This window comes from Mesoplodon mirus (genome assembly GCF_964341445.2).
Source record: "Mesoplodon mirus genome assembly, chromosome: 5".
Lineage (NCBI taxonomy): Eukaryota > Metazoa > Chordata > Mammalia > Artiodactyla > Ziphiidae > Mesoplodon > Mesoplodon mirus.
Genome location: NC_138980.1, coordinates 77,988,506 through 78,003,299, shown reverse-complemented (window position 1 = coordinate 78,003,299; position 14,794 = coordinate 77,988,506). Strand labels below are relative to the sequence as shown.

At 33.1% G+C, this 14,794-nt stretch overlaps 1 protein-coding gene across 1 annotated transcript in view; it reads left to right on the top strand.

The window, feature by feature from the left end:
- Positions 1–14,224, top strand: part of SLC12A2 (solute carrier family 12 member 2) — a 110,157-nt gene extending 95,933 nt beyond the window's left edge. The window contains exons 21-27 of the mRNA XM_082622573.1: positions 617–664; positions 2,115–2,237; positions 3,740–3,851; positions 5,632–5,718; positions 6,995–7,130; positions 9,995–10,062; positions 11,322–14,224. Of these exons, the coding sequence (XP_082478699.1) occupies positions 617–664; positions 2,115–2,237; positions 3,740–3,851; positions 5,632–5,718; positions 6,995–7,130; positions 9,995–10,062; positions 11,322–11,457 (710 nt within the window). The 3' untranslated portion in view covers positions 11,458–14,224. The remainder of the gene's footprint in view (positions 1–616; positions 665–2,114; positions 2,238–3,739; positions 3,852–5,631; positions 5,719–6,994; positions 7,131–9,994; positions 10,063–11,321) is intronic.
- Positions 14,225–14,794: the final 570 nt, after the last annotated feature.

Here is a 14,794-nt window from a genome sequence, read left to right as displayed (position 1 = left end):
ATAATGCTATATACATGCATGTACACACACACGTGTATATGTGTATATATATACATATACACATATGTATATATATAAATTTATGCATTTGAAAAATCACTCCTGTATAACCTGGCATTTATATAAACCAAAAGACTCTTGTCTCTGATCAAATTCCTAAATATTTCAAGTGGTGATTAATTTTTACAAATACCAAATATATTTATTAAGTGTTTCTAAAATTCCTTGTCAGTCATTTGCACAGTGATGCAGTGGCATGTTTGAAATTTATGTATTACTTGCAACATCAGTTTTATAATATCATATTTCTACTCTATAAGCCAGAGCAACTGATTTCAAGTATGAAAGTTTAAAAGTTTAAAAATTCTAAAGTTTTTGTCAGTTTTACAGGAATGAAATTTAGGGGTGGGTGTTACTCAGTAGCCCTGTTGGAGGAGTCTAAAATATGTTTGCTTTTTCAAATCCCGAACACTCAGTGTAGAAAATATCTTCAGTCTTAATTATTTTTCACACTGTTTCTTCATACTATGTTTTATTTATAAATGTGTTCTAGTTACATTTTCATTATTAATAAGAAGGCAATTAACTTATATTTTGTTTTTTAAACATAATCTAGATGAGGAAGAGGATGGCAAGACTCCAACTCAACCACTGTTGAAAAAAGGCAGGCATTTTTCATCATTTTATTTTAATCCTTTTTCTCATACTGTTGATTCTTTAACTCCAATCTTATTTTCTTTCTTTACCTTGGTTTTTATTTCCATGGTGAGGTGATGTTACTGTTTTTTATTAAATGCAGATTAGAAAAATTATCATTAGGCCAACTAAAGCATTAAATTATCCCAGGAAAAGGTGATATATCAAAGACAAACTCTTTTAAATCAAAGATTCTTTTAAATCATGGTAGTATTTCAGAAATATTCAAATTCTGTAAGTCAGTATTTTAATTTTTAAATTTAAACTGCATGGTTTAGATGATAAGTAGAGACACTGAAATAGGTTTATTTACAGTGTCACTTGCATTCTTTACCATCAGTTGTACCCAGCCAAGTCCTTAATTTTGATACTAATATATTTCTCATTTCAAAAATTACAATATTTCTCACAGTCCTGCTGCGTTTGGGAGATACAGTCATGTCAACATACATGAATTTTATGAGAAGGAGATAGAGGTGAGAGTTATGGAGCAGTGTGGTTTGGTAGCCATATTATTTCATCATGCAAAATCATTCGTCATGTTTTGCGTACATCATGGCAGCATGAAAAGTGAATGATAGACATTCTACAAAAGTGATCAGACTTCCTTCTGTGGATTTATGCTTTTAAAATTTGGTGTAGGGATTTCATTATAGTCATTTGCTTGCTCACAGAGTCAGTGCTTATTTTTTTTTCTTCCTTTTTAATTCCTGGGGATACATAATGGGAACTCCCTTGATAAATTGTTCTTTAGACCTACAGTAGATGGGTGCCCTTCCTAGGAGTTCCCACAGTCTTTCTGTGGTTCAAAGAAAGATGTGGTGGTTATATGGCTTTAGAATTGGGCCTCACATATTGAGGGGACAAAAGTTAGGTAAAGATGAGGGAGTTTTTCCTTAGACTGAGAGGTTTCATTGTGATAACTGCATGATTGTATTGATATGTCTCCCATTTCTTTCTGTCTTTTATATTACAGATAATGTGACATTTAAAAATTTTTTTGAGCTATAAATTATTGAGAAACCAGATTACAAAAGAAATTATGTTTATGGAACGGGCATAAGCTTAATTTGCCCAGTTAGCCTGAAACAGGTTTTCAAAAATCAAAATCTAGCGATCATAATTTTCTTTAGTAGTTTTTATGACTCTTTTTCATTCAGAATGCTTCAAAATATTAGAAATTAGGCAAGATAATTTGGATGAGTTTAGGTATTATAGAGATATTATTTATCTGTAACCATTTTAAAAGTATATTTAAATTGTAAACAACTATAACCTTATGATTGATGTAATATATACAACTATCTACATTATAAACATTTGAATATACAAAAGTTAGGAAACTATGGGAATTTAGCAAAATATACTTTAGTATTTACCTCCTCCCTAATATCTTATTTTTCTGCTTGATCCTTCAGAACCCAAAGGCCCTGCTGTGCCTTTAAATGTAGCTGACCAAAAGCTTCTTGAAGCCAGTACACAGTTTCAGAAAAAACAGGGAAAGAACACTATTGATGTCTGGTGGCTTTTTGATGATGGAGGTAAGGTTGCTAACATATGTTTTTAAGAAGTTTAAATTTTCTGAAGTTTCGGTGGTAGTACTAGGAAATGGTATATACTCTTCATTGACCCCATTCCCGTTAAGCCAGGTCCCCCAAAGCAACAGCATTAGTTCCAGAATCAGACATCACACTTCGTTGTCCTGTTCCTTCAGTATCCTTCAATTTGAAAGTTGCTCAGTCCTTCCTTGAGCTTCATGACTTTAACATTATTTTTTAGATATTACAGACCATTTTGTAGAATGTCACTTGATTTGGAGTGCTAATGATTCATCATAATTAGTTTCTGTGGGTAGAAATATTACAGAAGTGATGCTGTGCCCTTCTGTCTGTGTCTTATCAGGTGGCACATAGTGTTGATTTGTCTCATCACTGGTGAAGGTAGCTTTGACCATTGAGTAAGGTGGTTTTCCCCAGGTTTATATACCGAAAACTTATCGTTACCCCCTTTTATGATTATGATATTTGGGGCATGGGGAGTTACTTTGAGACTATGCACATATACCATCGTTACTGCTATTTTTGGCACCATCTTTAGCATCCATTGATATTTCTGCCTGAATTTATTCTTGCTGTTACTATTGTTGTGGTGTGTTTGTGGTTTCCAAATGATTTTTCCAATCCCGTCATTTCTTCATCTATTAGTTGGTGTTTAACTATAAAGAGGAGCTTTCTCTTTACTTCTGTGTGGACTTATGGATTCCTGTTTTATTCAGTGGATTATGATTTTTTCATTCTCATAGTTTGTTTTGATGTTGTCCCAGATTTGGCCAGCAGTATCTTCTTTAGGATAACTTCTGTGTCCATTTGTCATGTCCCAATCATTCTTTATTTTCTGATAAAATAAGACATTCCAGGCTCAGTTTTGTACTTTACCTACACCAACACTTGAATCACCCTTTATCCAAAGAGGCTTGATTCCTTTTAGTGGAGAATGGTATTTAGAAACAAAGGTCAGGGCATTAGAAATGCCCATTTCTACTAGGGTGTCACTGCTCCCAGGCCCTCTTAGTGGACAGATGTAGGAAAGACACACACACACACACACACACACACACACACACACACACACACTTATTTGTATATACAGGTATAGATTGAAACCACTTCCATTGCAACACTGCAGGGTTCACTCCAGCTTTTCCCTTTTTATGTTTCTCATTCCATTGAGAAACATGGCTCCCGTTAGCTTCAGTAAATACTCTTCTTTTCCTCAGTCCTGATATAACTAGTCTCCCTACCCTGCCAGGCCACTATCCCATTTCTTTGCCTTCCTCGCATGGGTCCTGACTCCACTGGGCCTCCCTCCTTATTCAGGCCTGCCAAGTGGCTTTTTGACTGAATTATTAAGGAAGGACTGAAAGAACAATTTTGTTTCATATTGAGTTATAATAAAGGTGTTTTTAGCAATTAACTTGAATTAAAAGTTCTTAATTGAGAAATTAGTGTTTTAATAAGTGATTTGTTATATTTATGTGATTCAGGTTTGACCTTATTGATACCTTATCTTCTGACTACCAAGAAAAAGTGGAAAGATTGTAAGATCAGAGTATTCATTGGTGGAAAAATAAACAGAATAGACCATGACCGGAGAGCGTAAGTCTGTTTTAAATTGATGGGCATTTATCTAGTATTACTTCCTTATTTCAATATAGATTTAATAGGAATAACAATTAGACAACACAGAAAATGTCAGTCATGTTGCTCTGTTCTGTAGTGAAGCTGAAAAGTCTAGTTAAACAAGTAAAACCTCATTCTCTTTTAGTCTTAACGTTTAAGTTTAGATTCTTGGTTTTACTTATATGTAATATTTTTTAATATATTGACATTTTAGAAAATCTTTATTAAATACTTGCAGCATCAAAGTATTAAGCAGCCTTTTGTAAAAAAAAAAATCAGGGTAAAAAATACACAAAAGTGATATTCGTATATGCGTTATATTTTGTAGACTTCTAGACAACAGAAATGCAGGATGGCATTGTCCATTTTCTTATTTCTGTCTGTCCTGTCACAATTCTAGTTCTGGTTTCATTGTTTCTCTAAGTATACTGTGTCTCATCTCTGACCATTTCATAATATATCATGCATATTGCTCCCAATTTCACGTTTAGAAAGCAAAGCTTTGATCATGTGATGCCTCTGCCCCAAATATTTTTAACTTCTTCTCTGTTACACACCATAGAGAGTCTAGGCGACAGGGCCCTTTACAATCTGTCCTCCTGTTTCCTTTCTGTCTATATCTCCTATTCCCCCAAATACGCCTTATACTTCAGTTTACATTTCTTCATCTGCTCTAAACAAACATATGATTTCAGACTTTTACTTCTTTGCCTGCTCTCATCTGTCTACTACAAATAGTTCTTCACTTGCCTCCCTTCTCTGTTAAAATAACTCCATTCTTTAAAACCCCAGTACTTATTGTCACCTTCCTTATAACGCCTTCCCTGTTTCTTTCTAGTTGTTACATTCCCTTCCTGAAACACGATATACTTGATACCAATCATTACATTCTGAGGCTTGAATTATATTTATTTTCTTATCTTAGATTTGAGTTTTGTGGGTCCTATAACACATATTAGGCACTTAGTAGATTTACACTGGAGTTGAGCTGAGTGTTTATACATTTCAAATCATGAATTATGCAAGAAGTACTAGTAATTTAAAAGTTAAACCTATAGCTTGTTTTCTATTATCTTAATTTAGAAAACTCATTAAAAATAAAATCCTGTTTTGTTAATTGCTTTTTCTGTATATGTGTTTCAACTTTTTTGTTGTTACCACCAAAGTTTAATTGCCAACTCTGCCTCCAAAAAGGTATTTATTTACTGAAAAATTAGAGGCTTATTGGAGCTCCTTTTCATGTTTGTCCCAGCTTAAAAAAAAAAAAAAAAGCTGCGAACTTATTCTGCCATCAGTTATAGCTTCAGTTTTGCCCAAAAAGTCAGAGTTGGACCTTGAAATATGCATTATTCGTGGATAGAAGAATAATCCAAAAATAATTTTTAAATAACTGTTTACTAGTTTTTACTGAAATACATATACTTACCAATATAATTTGACTAAAATTAACTTTAAAAAAACTAGTTGCCATTCAGATTTCATTATTAATGTCTTGTTCTGTCCATTCATTATTGGATACTAAGGAGAGATTCAGAGAAAGTAAAAGAATACAACACAAGTGTCTACTCAGAATTTAGATGTCTGCTTTGTGAATGAACAGTAACTCATTTAGATTTCTATTTGTAAGTTAATTCAGATGGACTCTGTTTAGTACCTGGTAGACTTTTCATATAGATCATATAGATTCAGCCCTAAATAGAATAAGAATACTTCTATATACATCCTTCATGTGTCTCAATGCTTGCTTTTGTTCTAGGATGGCTACTTTGCTTAGCAAGTTCCGGATAGACTTCTCTGATATCATGGTCTTAGGAGATATTAATACTAAACCAAAGAAAGAAAAGTAAGTTATTGGATTAATTACTTTGTATAAATTTCTGATTCTTTTATGGATGACCTACTCAGACATGCTAACAGATCATTTAACTTAAACTAATTACCTGGGGATTTTGCCTGCTGTTAGTTCATGTGAAGTCAACTTGTTTTTAATCTAGCAGATAGTTGGCATGCCTATTGCAGATATTGAAGTAAGTCTAAAGGGTTTTTTAATATTTAGAGAAGAATTCAATTACTGATTTACAAGTAGTTTTTGAAAATCATTAGTGCCACAGAAATTCCACATGGTTCTTTAAATTTCCATTGTTCATTATGACCACTTAGTCCTTACTCCACATGTGTAATGCTTTCCACTATTTTGTTTTATTACTGAAATAGGGGGAAAAAATCTAAGAATTTGCCTATAGTAACTGCATTCAGAATTCTCAAGAGTCACAGAAAAGTAGACTCGTGGGCTATTCTACCTGGAAATGGTATATGGAAGTTGTTATAATTATACGTATTTATATTAATGTATATAATTTTAATTATTCTCGGATATATGTTGAATATATGATGAAGCTGGTATAAAGAATTCATTTTAAGTAGCAAACAGTAAGGTATACCTTGTAAGGTTGTAGTCAGGGAGACATTTTTTTTCTCTTATAGAACAATATATTCTAGGAGATTTGTATGAGACTGATTCTGAAAAATATGTTTTTCACATTCAGAGAGGATTAGAATGCTGTTCATGTTCTTCCACTGTCTTTTGTCCTTTTTAGTATCTTTGGACCTACAGCTTAATTCTGCATCTTAAATGTTTACTATCTGCCGTTTCCTCCCTTCAAAATGTTCTATTACCTTTTCTTACACTACTTCTCTTCAGTGGTACTTGAACTGGGAAAGCAATTGAGTGTTTTGAGTAAAGGAGTAACACAATTAGACTTACTGTTTAACTGGATCATTTGGGCTTATGTGATGAAATTTATTTAGGTTGGCGGGCTGGGGTATAGGAGCAGGGGCAGATACAAGGAAACCTGCACTAGCAGTTAAAATTGCAGTTCTTTTATTATGAATATGGTTCTAAATTTCTAATCCATTAGAGAAACTAGTTATTGCTATTTTCAAAATAAATTGCCAGAGTGATTGTTATAGTCAGAGTATGGAAGGGAGCACGATGGTTGGAAAACACTAACTTCTGAAGTTATAATTACACTGACTTTTCAAGTTATAATTTAGTGTTTAAGATCTTACTGTTAAGTAATTCAGCATAAGGTTAATTATCTGTATTCTGTTTTTCTAAGTATTGTAGCTTTTGATGAAATGATTGAGCCATACAGACTTCATGAAGATGATAAAGAACAAGATATTGCAGATAAAATGAAAGAAGATGAACCATGGCGAATAACAGATAATGAGCTTGAACTTTATAAGACCAAGGTATTCTTTCTCTCCTGCTTCCTTTTCATTAATCTTCCATGTGATTTTTTAAAAAAACACTTAAGACATATGTATTAAGAACTGCAGTTGGACATTAAAAGGATCATACACCATGATCAAGTGGGGTTTCTCCCAGGAATGCAAGGATTCTTCAGTATATGCAAATCAATCAATGTGATACACCATATTAACAAATTGAAGGAGAAAAACCATATGATCATCTCAATAGATGCAGAAAAAGTTTTCTACAAAATTCAACACCGATTTATGATAAAAACCCTCCAGAAAGTAGGCATAGAAGGAACTTTCCTCAACATAATAAAGGCCATATATGAGAAACCCACAGCCAACATCATCCTCAGTGGTGAAAAACTGGAACCATTTCCACTAAGATCAGGAACAAGACAAGGTTGCCCACTCTCACCACTATTATTCAACATAGTTTTGGAAGTTTTAGCCACAGCAATCAGAGAAGAAAAAGAAATAAAAGGAATCCAAATCGGAAAAGAAGAAGTAAAGCTGTCACTGTTTGCAGATGACATGATACTACACATAGAGAATCCTAAAGATGCTACCAGAAAGCTACTAGAGCTAATCAATGAATTTGGTAAAGTAACAGGATACAAAATTAATGCACAGAAATCTCTAGCATTCCTATACGCTAATGATGAAAAATCTGAAAGTGAAATTAAGGAAACACTCCCATTTACCATTGCAACAAAAAGAATAAAATATCTAGGAATAAACCTACCTAAGGAGACAAAAGACCTATATGCAGAAAATTATACGACACTGATGAAAGAAATTAAAGATGATACAAATACATGGAGAGATATACCATGTTCTTGGATTGGAAAAATCAATATTGTGAAAATGACTATAGTACCCAAAACAATCTACAGATTCAATGCAATCCCTATCAAACTACCACTGGCATTTTTCACAGAACTAGAACAAAAAATTTCACAATTTGTATGGAAACACAAAAGACCCCAAATAGCCAAAGCAATCTTGAGAAAGAGAAACGGAGCTGGAGGAGTCAGGCTCCCTGACTTCAGACTATACTACAAAGCTACAGTAATCAAGGCAGTATGGTACTGGCACAAAAACAGAAATATAGATCAATGGAACAGGATAGAAAGCCCAGAGATAAACCCACGCACATATGGTCACCTTATCTTTGATAAAGGAGGCAAGAATATACAGTGGAGAAAAGACAGCCTCTTCAACAAGTGGTGCTGGGAAAACTGGACAGGTACATGTAAAAGTATGAAATGCGAACACTCCCTGACACCATACACAAAAATAAACTCAAAATGGATTAAAGACCTAAATGTAAGGCCAGACACTATCAAACTCTTAGAGGAAAACATAGGCAGAACACTCTATGACATAAATCACAGCAAGATCCTTTTTGACCCACCTCCTAGAGAAATGGAAATAAAACCAAATATTAAGAAATGTCATCTAATGAAACTTAAAAGCTTTTGCACAGCAAAGGAAACCGTAAACAAGATGAAAAGACCACCCTCAGAATGGGAGAAAATATTTGCAAATGAAGCAACTGACAAAGGATTAATCTCCAAAATTTACAAGCAGCTCATGCAGCTCCATATCAAAAAAACAACCCAATCCAAAAACGGGCAGAAGACCTAAATAGACATTTTTCCAAAGAAGATATACAGATTGCCAACAAACACATGATAGGATGCTCAACATCATTATTCATTAGAGAAATGCAAATCAAAACTACAGTGGGATATCATCTTACACCTGTCAGAATGGCCATCATCAAAAAATCTACAAACAATAAATGCTGCTGAAGAGGGCCTGGAGAAAAGGGAACCCTTTTGCACTGTTGGTGGGAATGTAAATTGATACAGCCACTATGGAGAACAGTATGGAGGTTCCTTAAAAAACTGAAAATAGAACTACCATATGACCCAGCAATCCCATTACTGGGCATATACCCTGAGAAAACCATAATTCAAGAAGAGTCATGTACCACAATGTTCATTGCAGCTCTGTTTACAATAGCCAGGACATGGAAGCAACCTAAGTGTCCATCAACAGATGAATGGATAAAGAAGATGTGGCACATTTATACAATGGAATATTACTCAGCCATAAAAAGGAATGAAATTGAGTTATTTGTAGTGAGGTGGATGGACCAGACCTAGAGTCTGTCATACAGAGTGAAGTAAGTCAGAAAGAGAAAAACAAATACTGTATGCTAACACATATATATGGAATCTAAGAAAAAAAAAAAAAAGTTCATGAAGAACCTAGGGGCAAAACGGGAATAAAGACACAGACCTACTAGAGAATGGACTTGATGATATGGGGAGGGGGAAGGGTAAGCTGTGACAAAGTGAGAGAGTGGCATGGACATATATACACTACCAAACGTAAAATAGATGGCTAGTGGGAAGCAGCCGCATAGCACAGGGAGATCAGCTCGGTGCTTTGTGACCACATAGCGGGGTGGGACAGGGAGGGTGGGAGGGAGGGAGACGCAAGAGGGAAGAGAGATGGGAACATATGTATATGTATAACTGATTCACTTTGTTATAAAGCAGAAACACACCATTGTAAAGCAATTATACTCCAATAAAGATGTTAAAAAAAGAAAAAAGAACTGCAGTTGGTTATGAGAGGAACCAGTGGTGTAAACTAAAATCTACTTTAAGTTGTAATTATATTTGGAGAGTGCAAAGCATTAATTTTTTTAATTCGGGAAAAGATATTTTTATTATACCAAAATTGATTCTGGTTTCTTTTTGTCTACTTAATAGCTTTATGAACCAGGGTAAATTCAAAAATTTCAAAAGGTCTAGTAATGACTTTGTTCTGTTTCATTTCAGACATACCGGCAGATCAGGTTAAATGAATTATTAAAGGAACATTCAAATACAGCTAATATCATTGTCATGTAAGTAATACCTATACTAAGATTTTCTTGGGTATTCATTTTATGATAATTCAATTAGGATTCATTTCTATTACCAAGTATATATCTATATAACATCCATAACTTTGTGGTTATGAGGAAAAATACTAATTAAATACACTTTGCTTTAAGCATATGAAGAAATCATTTAAGATAGGAGGAAAGAAAAACAAAAATACTAACCTTAAGCTTGCATGAATCTAAGTACTCCTTTATCGTAATAGTTATTTCTGCGATTTTTCCTGTATCCTTTTTCCCACTTTTAAAAAATCCCTTAGCTTTGGAAACACCACAGCATAGCCATCAGATTTGTGAGGTATGAGGGCTGCAAGTTAAAACGTCGATCCCATGCAGCTTCTTCATAGAAGTAACTCCCATCAAGTTATGTGGAGGATTAAATTTTAAAAGTAGTTCCTATCTCAATTCCCACCAAGTTCCCACAAACAAAATTTACATCTAGACGCATTGTCTTCACATTGAATATCGATGCTTATGCTTACTCTGGCTTTTCCTCCACTAAACCAGGTTAGCTAGATCTTTCTTGAACCCAAATTTTCTCAGTCCTGGAGCCTGGGCCCTTATATAGGTAAAGAAGGCTCAGATCTCTGAAACATGCCACACGATGAAATAAAGTAATACCAAAGGATTGTTAGTTTGATTAACAACAAATATTTAATACACCAGAAAATTTCAGATTTTGCTGATGATAATTAAGTATCTGTAATGGAAGTCACTAAAACATAGAAAATCTAGAGAGAGACACTCTGTGGAGCAAGTGGACATACTATCACTATCTACAAATGGAAATGAGAGTCCAGAGAGAGATAAAAGAAATTGAACATTAATATGTAGAGTTAATTATGTTTGAATTTCATTTGTCCATGTATAGTTACCACTATCGAAATTCAGATAGAAACATCCCTTTCTCTTAAAAGAATTCTAAGGGGAAATTTGAGGTTTAATGTTAGATACCAAATGTGTTAGGGTTTATAGAAATATTTATTTGCTATTCTTAAGAAATTTTGGAGAAATAATTTTTCAAACTTGAAAAAAATGGGAACAATTATATGTGAGTATAGTAGTTACTACACTATATGCAGAATTTCCCTGCATTCAAAAATATTCTGTAACTATAGTAATTTTTAGTTACTATTACTGTGACTTAATTTATAATTCTTACTACATTTTATTCTTCTCAACTTAAATGCATTGTCTAATTTCCTTTCTTTTTTTGATACCAGGAGTCTCCCAGTTGCACGAAAAGGTGCTGTGTCTAGTGCTCTCTACATGGCATGGTTAGAAGCTCTATCCAAGGACCTACCACCAATTCTCCTAGTCCGTGGGAATCATCAGAGTGTCCTTACCTTCTATTCTTAAATGTTCTGTCTACACAGTGGACAGCCCTCCAGACGGTACTTCAGTGCCTAGTGAAGTAACTGCTATCACTGAAATCTTCAATGACACATTAATATCACAATGGCAAACTGACTTATTTTCACTATTTCATTAATTTGAAAGCACACAGAGAAGTTGCTCCATTGCTATGTGTATGGAGACTTCAGTTTTAGTCAATTCTGTATCTCTTAGTGAATGATGATTCCTTGTTGTTGGACTGAAGCTTGTGAGAGTAGTTTTCCTTTGCTACTTGAATAGCAATAAAAGTGTGTTATTTTTTGATTAATAAAAGGAGTACAAAAAGCCTTTAGCCTTGAGGTGCCTTCTGAAATTAACCAAATTTCATCACTGTATCCTCTTCTATAAATTTGTAGAATGTCAAACTTTGCCTTCAGCTATTTTTATTTCTAGTCTCTTTCACCTTACAATAAAATGAACACTGCTTTTCTTTTTCCATTGACCAATTAGTGTTGAGTACTGTATGTTTTCTATTACTTTTGTAAAGGTGTCTGTCAGATATTAAAGGTGAGAATTAGGGCGAGTTAATGAAAATGCAAGAAAAAAAATGGGAACCAAAAAGTGACCCCAAGTTTAGGTTTTCATGAATATGTATAATTGTAGATCTAGGGGAAAAAAGGCCAAATAGACTTTTTTTTAAAAAAACCTCTAATTGGCTGTTATTTATATCTTATTTGATTACTATTTCTTGAAACCTTAGGGAAGGTTGAAGATTTATCCAGTACTTCTATATATCATGCTGAAAAATCACATATTGTCATTCTTTAGACAAAAATCTTTAAGATCGTTTGTATTTATTAGAAGAAAGATCTGTCCTAATTTAGAGTTTTCCTCAAATCTGAGGGACTTTTACGAAATGCTAAAAGACTTTTCTGGAGGAAAATTAGACAAAGCATTGTTGTTTAATAGAATATTTCAATAAACACATGGAATATCACTATATCATCCTTTTTATAAATAATTAAAATAGTGTTTCATTGAATGGTTAAATGGACCACTGGTTTCTTAGTGAAATGTTTTTAGGCTTAATTCATTCAATTGTCAAGCTCATAGTCTTAATTAATATACTCAGGTTTGAACAGATTATTCTGAACATTTAAATTTAATCCATTCTTAATACTTTAAAACTTTTGTGTTAAGAAAAACTGCCAGTTTGTGCTTTTGAAATGTCTGTTTTGACATCATAGTCTACTAGTACCGTTTTGACAGTGCATTATGTACTGTTACTAAAAGCTTTATATGCAATTATTAATGTGAAGTTTTTCATTTTTTTATTCAAGGAAGGATTTCCTAGAAACATTTCAAGGGATAATATGTCTACATATCTGTATGTGTGTGTGTATATGTATATGCATACACAGATGCATATGTGTATTTATAATGACATGTTGCCGGTCTTTTGTATTTTAAAGTGATCAATATTCATCAGATTAAATTTTTTTGTTTCAGTAAACATGAGTTCACAGATTGAAAGACAGGTTTCATGGAGAACAAAGGTGATCATCTGCAGGGCATATAACTTCACACAGTTATCATTTAGTTAGAAAATGGAGAACATTTCATCTAAAGTACTGTTCAGTGTGTTCATTGGTATAAGTTTCACTGGTGCAGAGTTTATATAGGTTTTCATGAATCTTGATAGAAATCTATAAAATTACTACTGTTGTTCAGTAGTGCAATATTTTTGCTGCATGAGTATGAACTAAGTTAACACCATAAAGGAGATCTGATAATAATTTTAAATTCAGAATGTTAAGAGAATGAGGTAATTGTTTTTCTAACAGTTTTTTCCAATGTTATAACTCACAGCATTGTACCATTTATTGGAGGTTTTGTAGTGTTTGTTGGGAAAGACAGTAGAAATGTCATATTATTCAGTAAACAATATCACGTTTGAACTTTTAAAATGGTTAATAGGGCATAACTAAGTGCTGCTATCTTGAAATGTGCACAGGTACACATACTTTTTTTTTTTTTTTTAAGTTTTTCCCATTCAGGAAAACATCATTGTGATCTATACTGCAGGAACCAAATGTCATGCATCATACATATGTGTATAAAGTACATAAAATATATCTAAATATGCATAATGGGGGAGGGTAATATTGTCTGTGAAATAATGTTAAGAAGCTTTTCACTTTAAAAAATAATGCATTACTTTCACTTAACACTAGATACCGGGTCAAAATTTTCAAGGTTGTTGTAGTGCTCTAATAAATTTCAGCAATTAATTCTTAGAGATGCTAGCTAGTGTTTAAGCTATTCTCTATTTTATTTATGCTGAATTTCATTATTTTAATGCCAAAATTTTTTAAGTTCTAATCATTGGTGATAACTTGGAAATAAATAATTATGTAATGGCATATGACACGTCATTATTTCTATAGGTAAAAATTCAGTGGGTTTAGAGAATGGTGGTGTTAAGGTGATTATTAACAGTTAATTAAATCAAATATTTATTTGTTACATTATTTCATTTGTATTTTAGGTTTCCTTTTACATTCTTTTTTTATGCTTTCTGACATTACATATTTTTAAAGACTATGGAAAAATAATTTAAAGATTTGAGCTCTGGTGGATGTTTATCTACTAAGTTTGAAAATGTAATATTTTGATAATACTGTACTATAACTGTCACACAAATGCTTTTCTAATGTTTTACTGTTGAGTATTGCAGTTGCTGCTTTGTACAGAGGTTACTGCAATAAAGGAAGTGGATTCATTAAAACAATTTAATGTCTACTCTTATATTTTATGTTTTATAAATCTATGTCAACTTTGTGATTTAACCACATTTATACAATCTACTTCATGGATGTCTGAGTTTTTAAATTGGTTTTTACTTTAATATTCATGCCTTGGAAAGTTGTTTGAATTTTTTCACTATCCTTAAGCCTTTGGAATAATCACTAGTTATATTGACAGTGAGACTGAGCCATATCAGATGCAGCTCATTTTGATATTTTGTAAATGATTTAACTTTTCTAATTCTGCTTTGTCTTTTGGTTAAATCACTTGGTTATGAATGAGGAAACTAGAAGATTAAAATGGATTCATAGCCCCTGAGTATAATCTGATTCTTTTCTTCCTAAGATTTTTGGCAAAGCTAATTTACAGTTTTACAAAGCATTTTCACTTTATCATTTGAACATTACAGTAGGTGTGTTATATGTTCAGGACAGCTATTTCTCTCTCTTCTACTATTTAGCTTGGAGCATTGTAGCAAATTCCCAAGGTCATGCCAACGAAGGATGTTGGCCTAGAGCACAGATCTTTCATCTTCAGGGATGTCGCCATTATA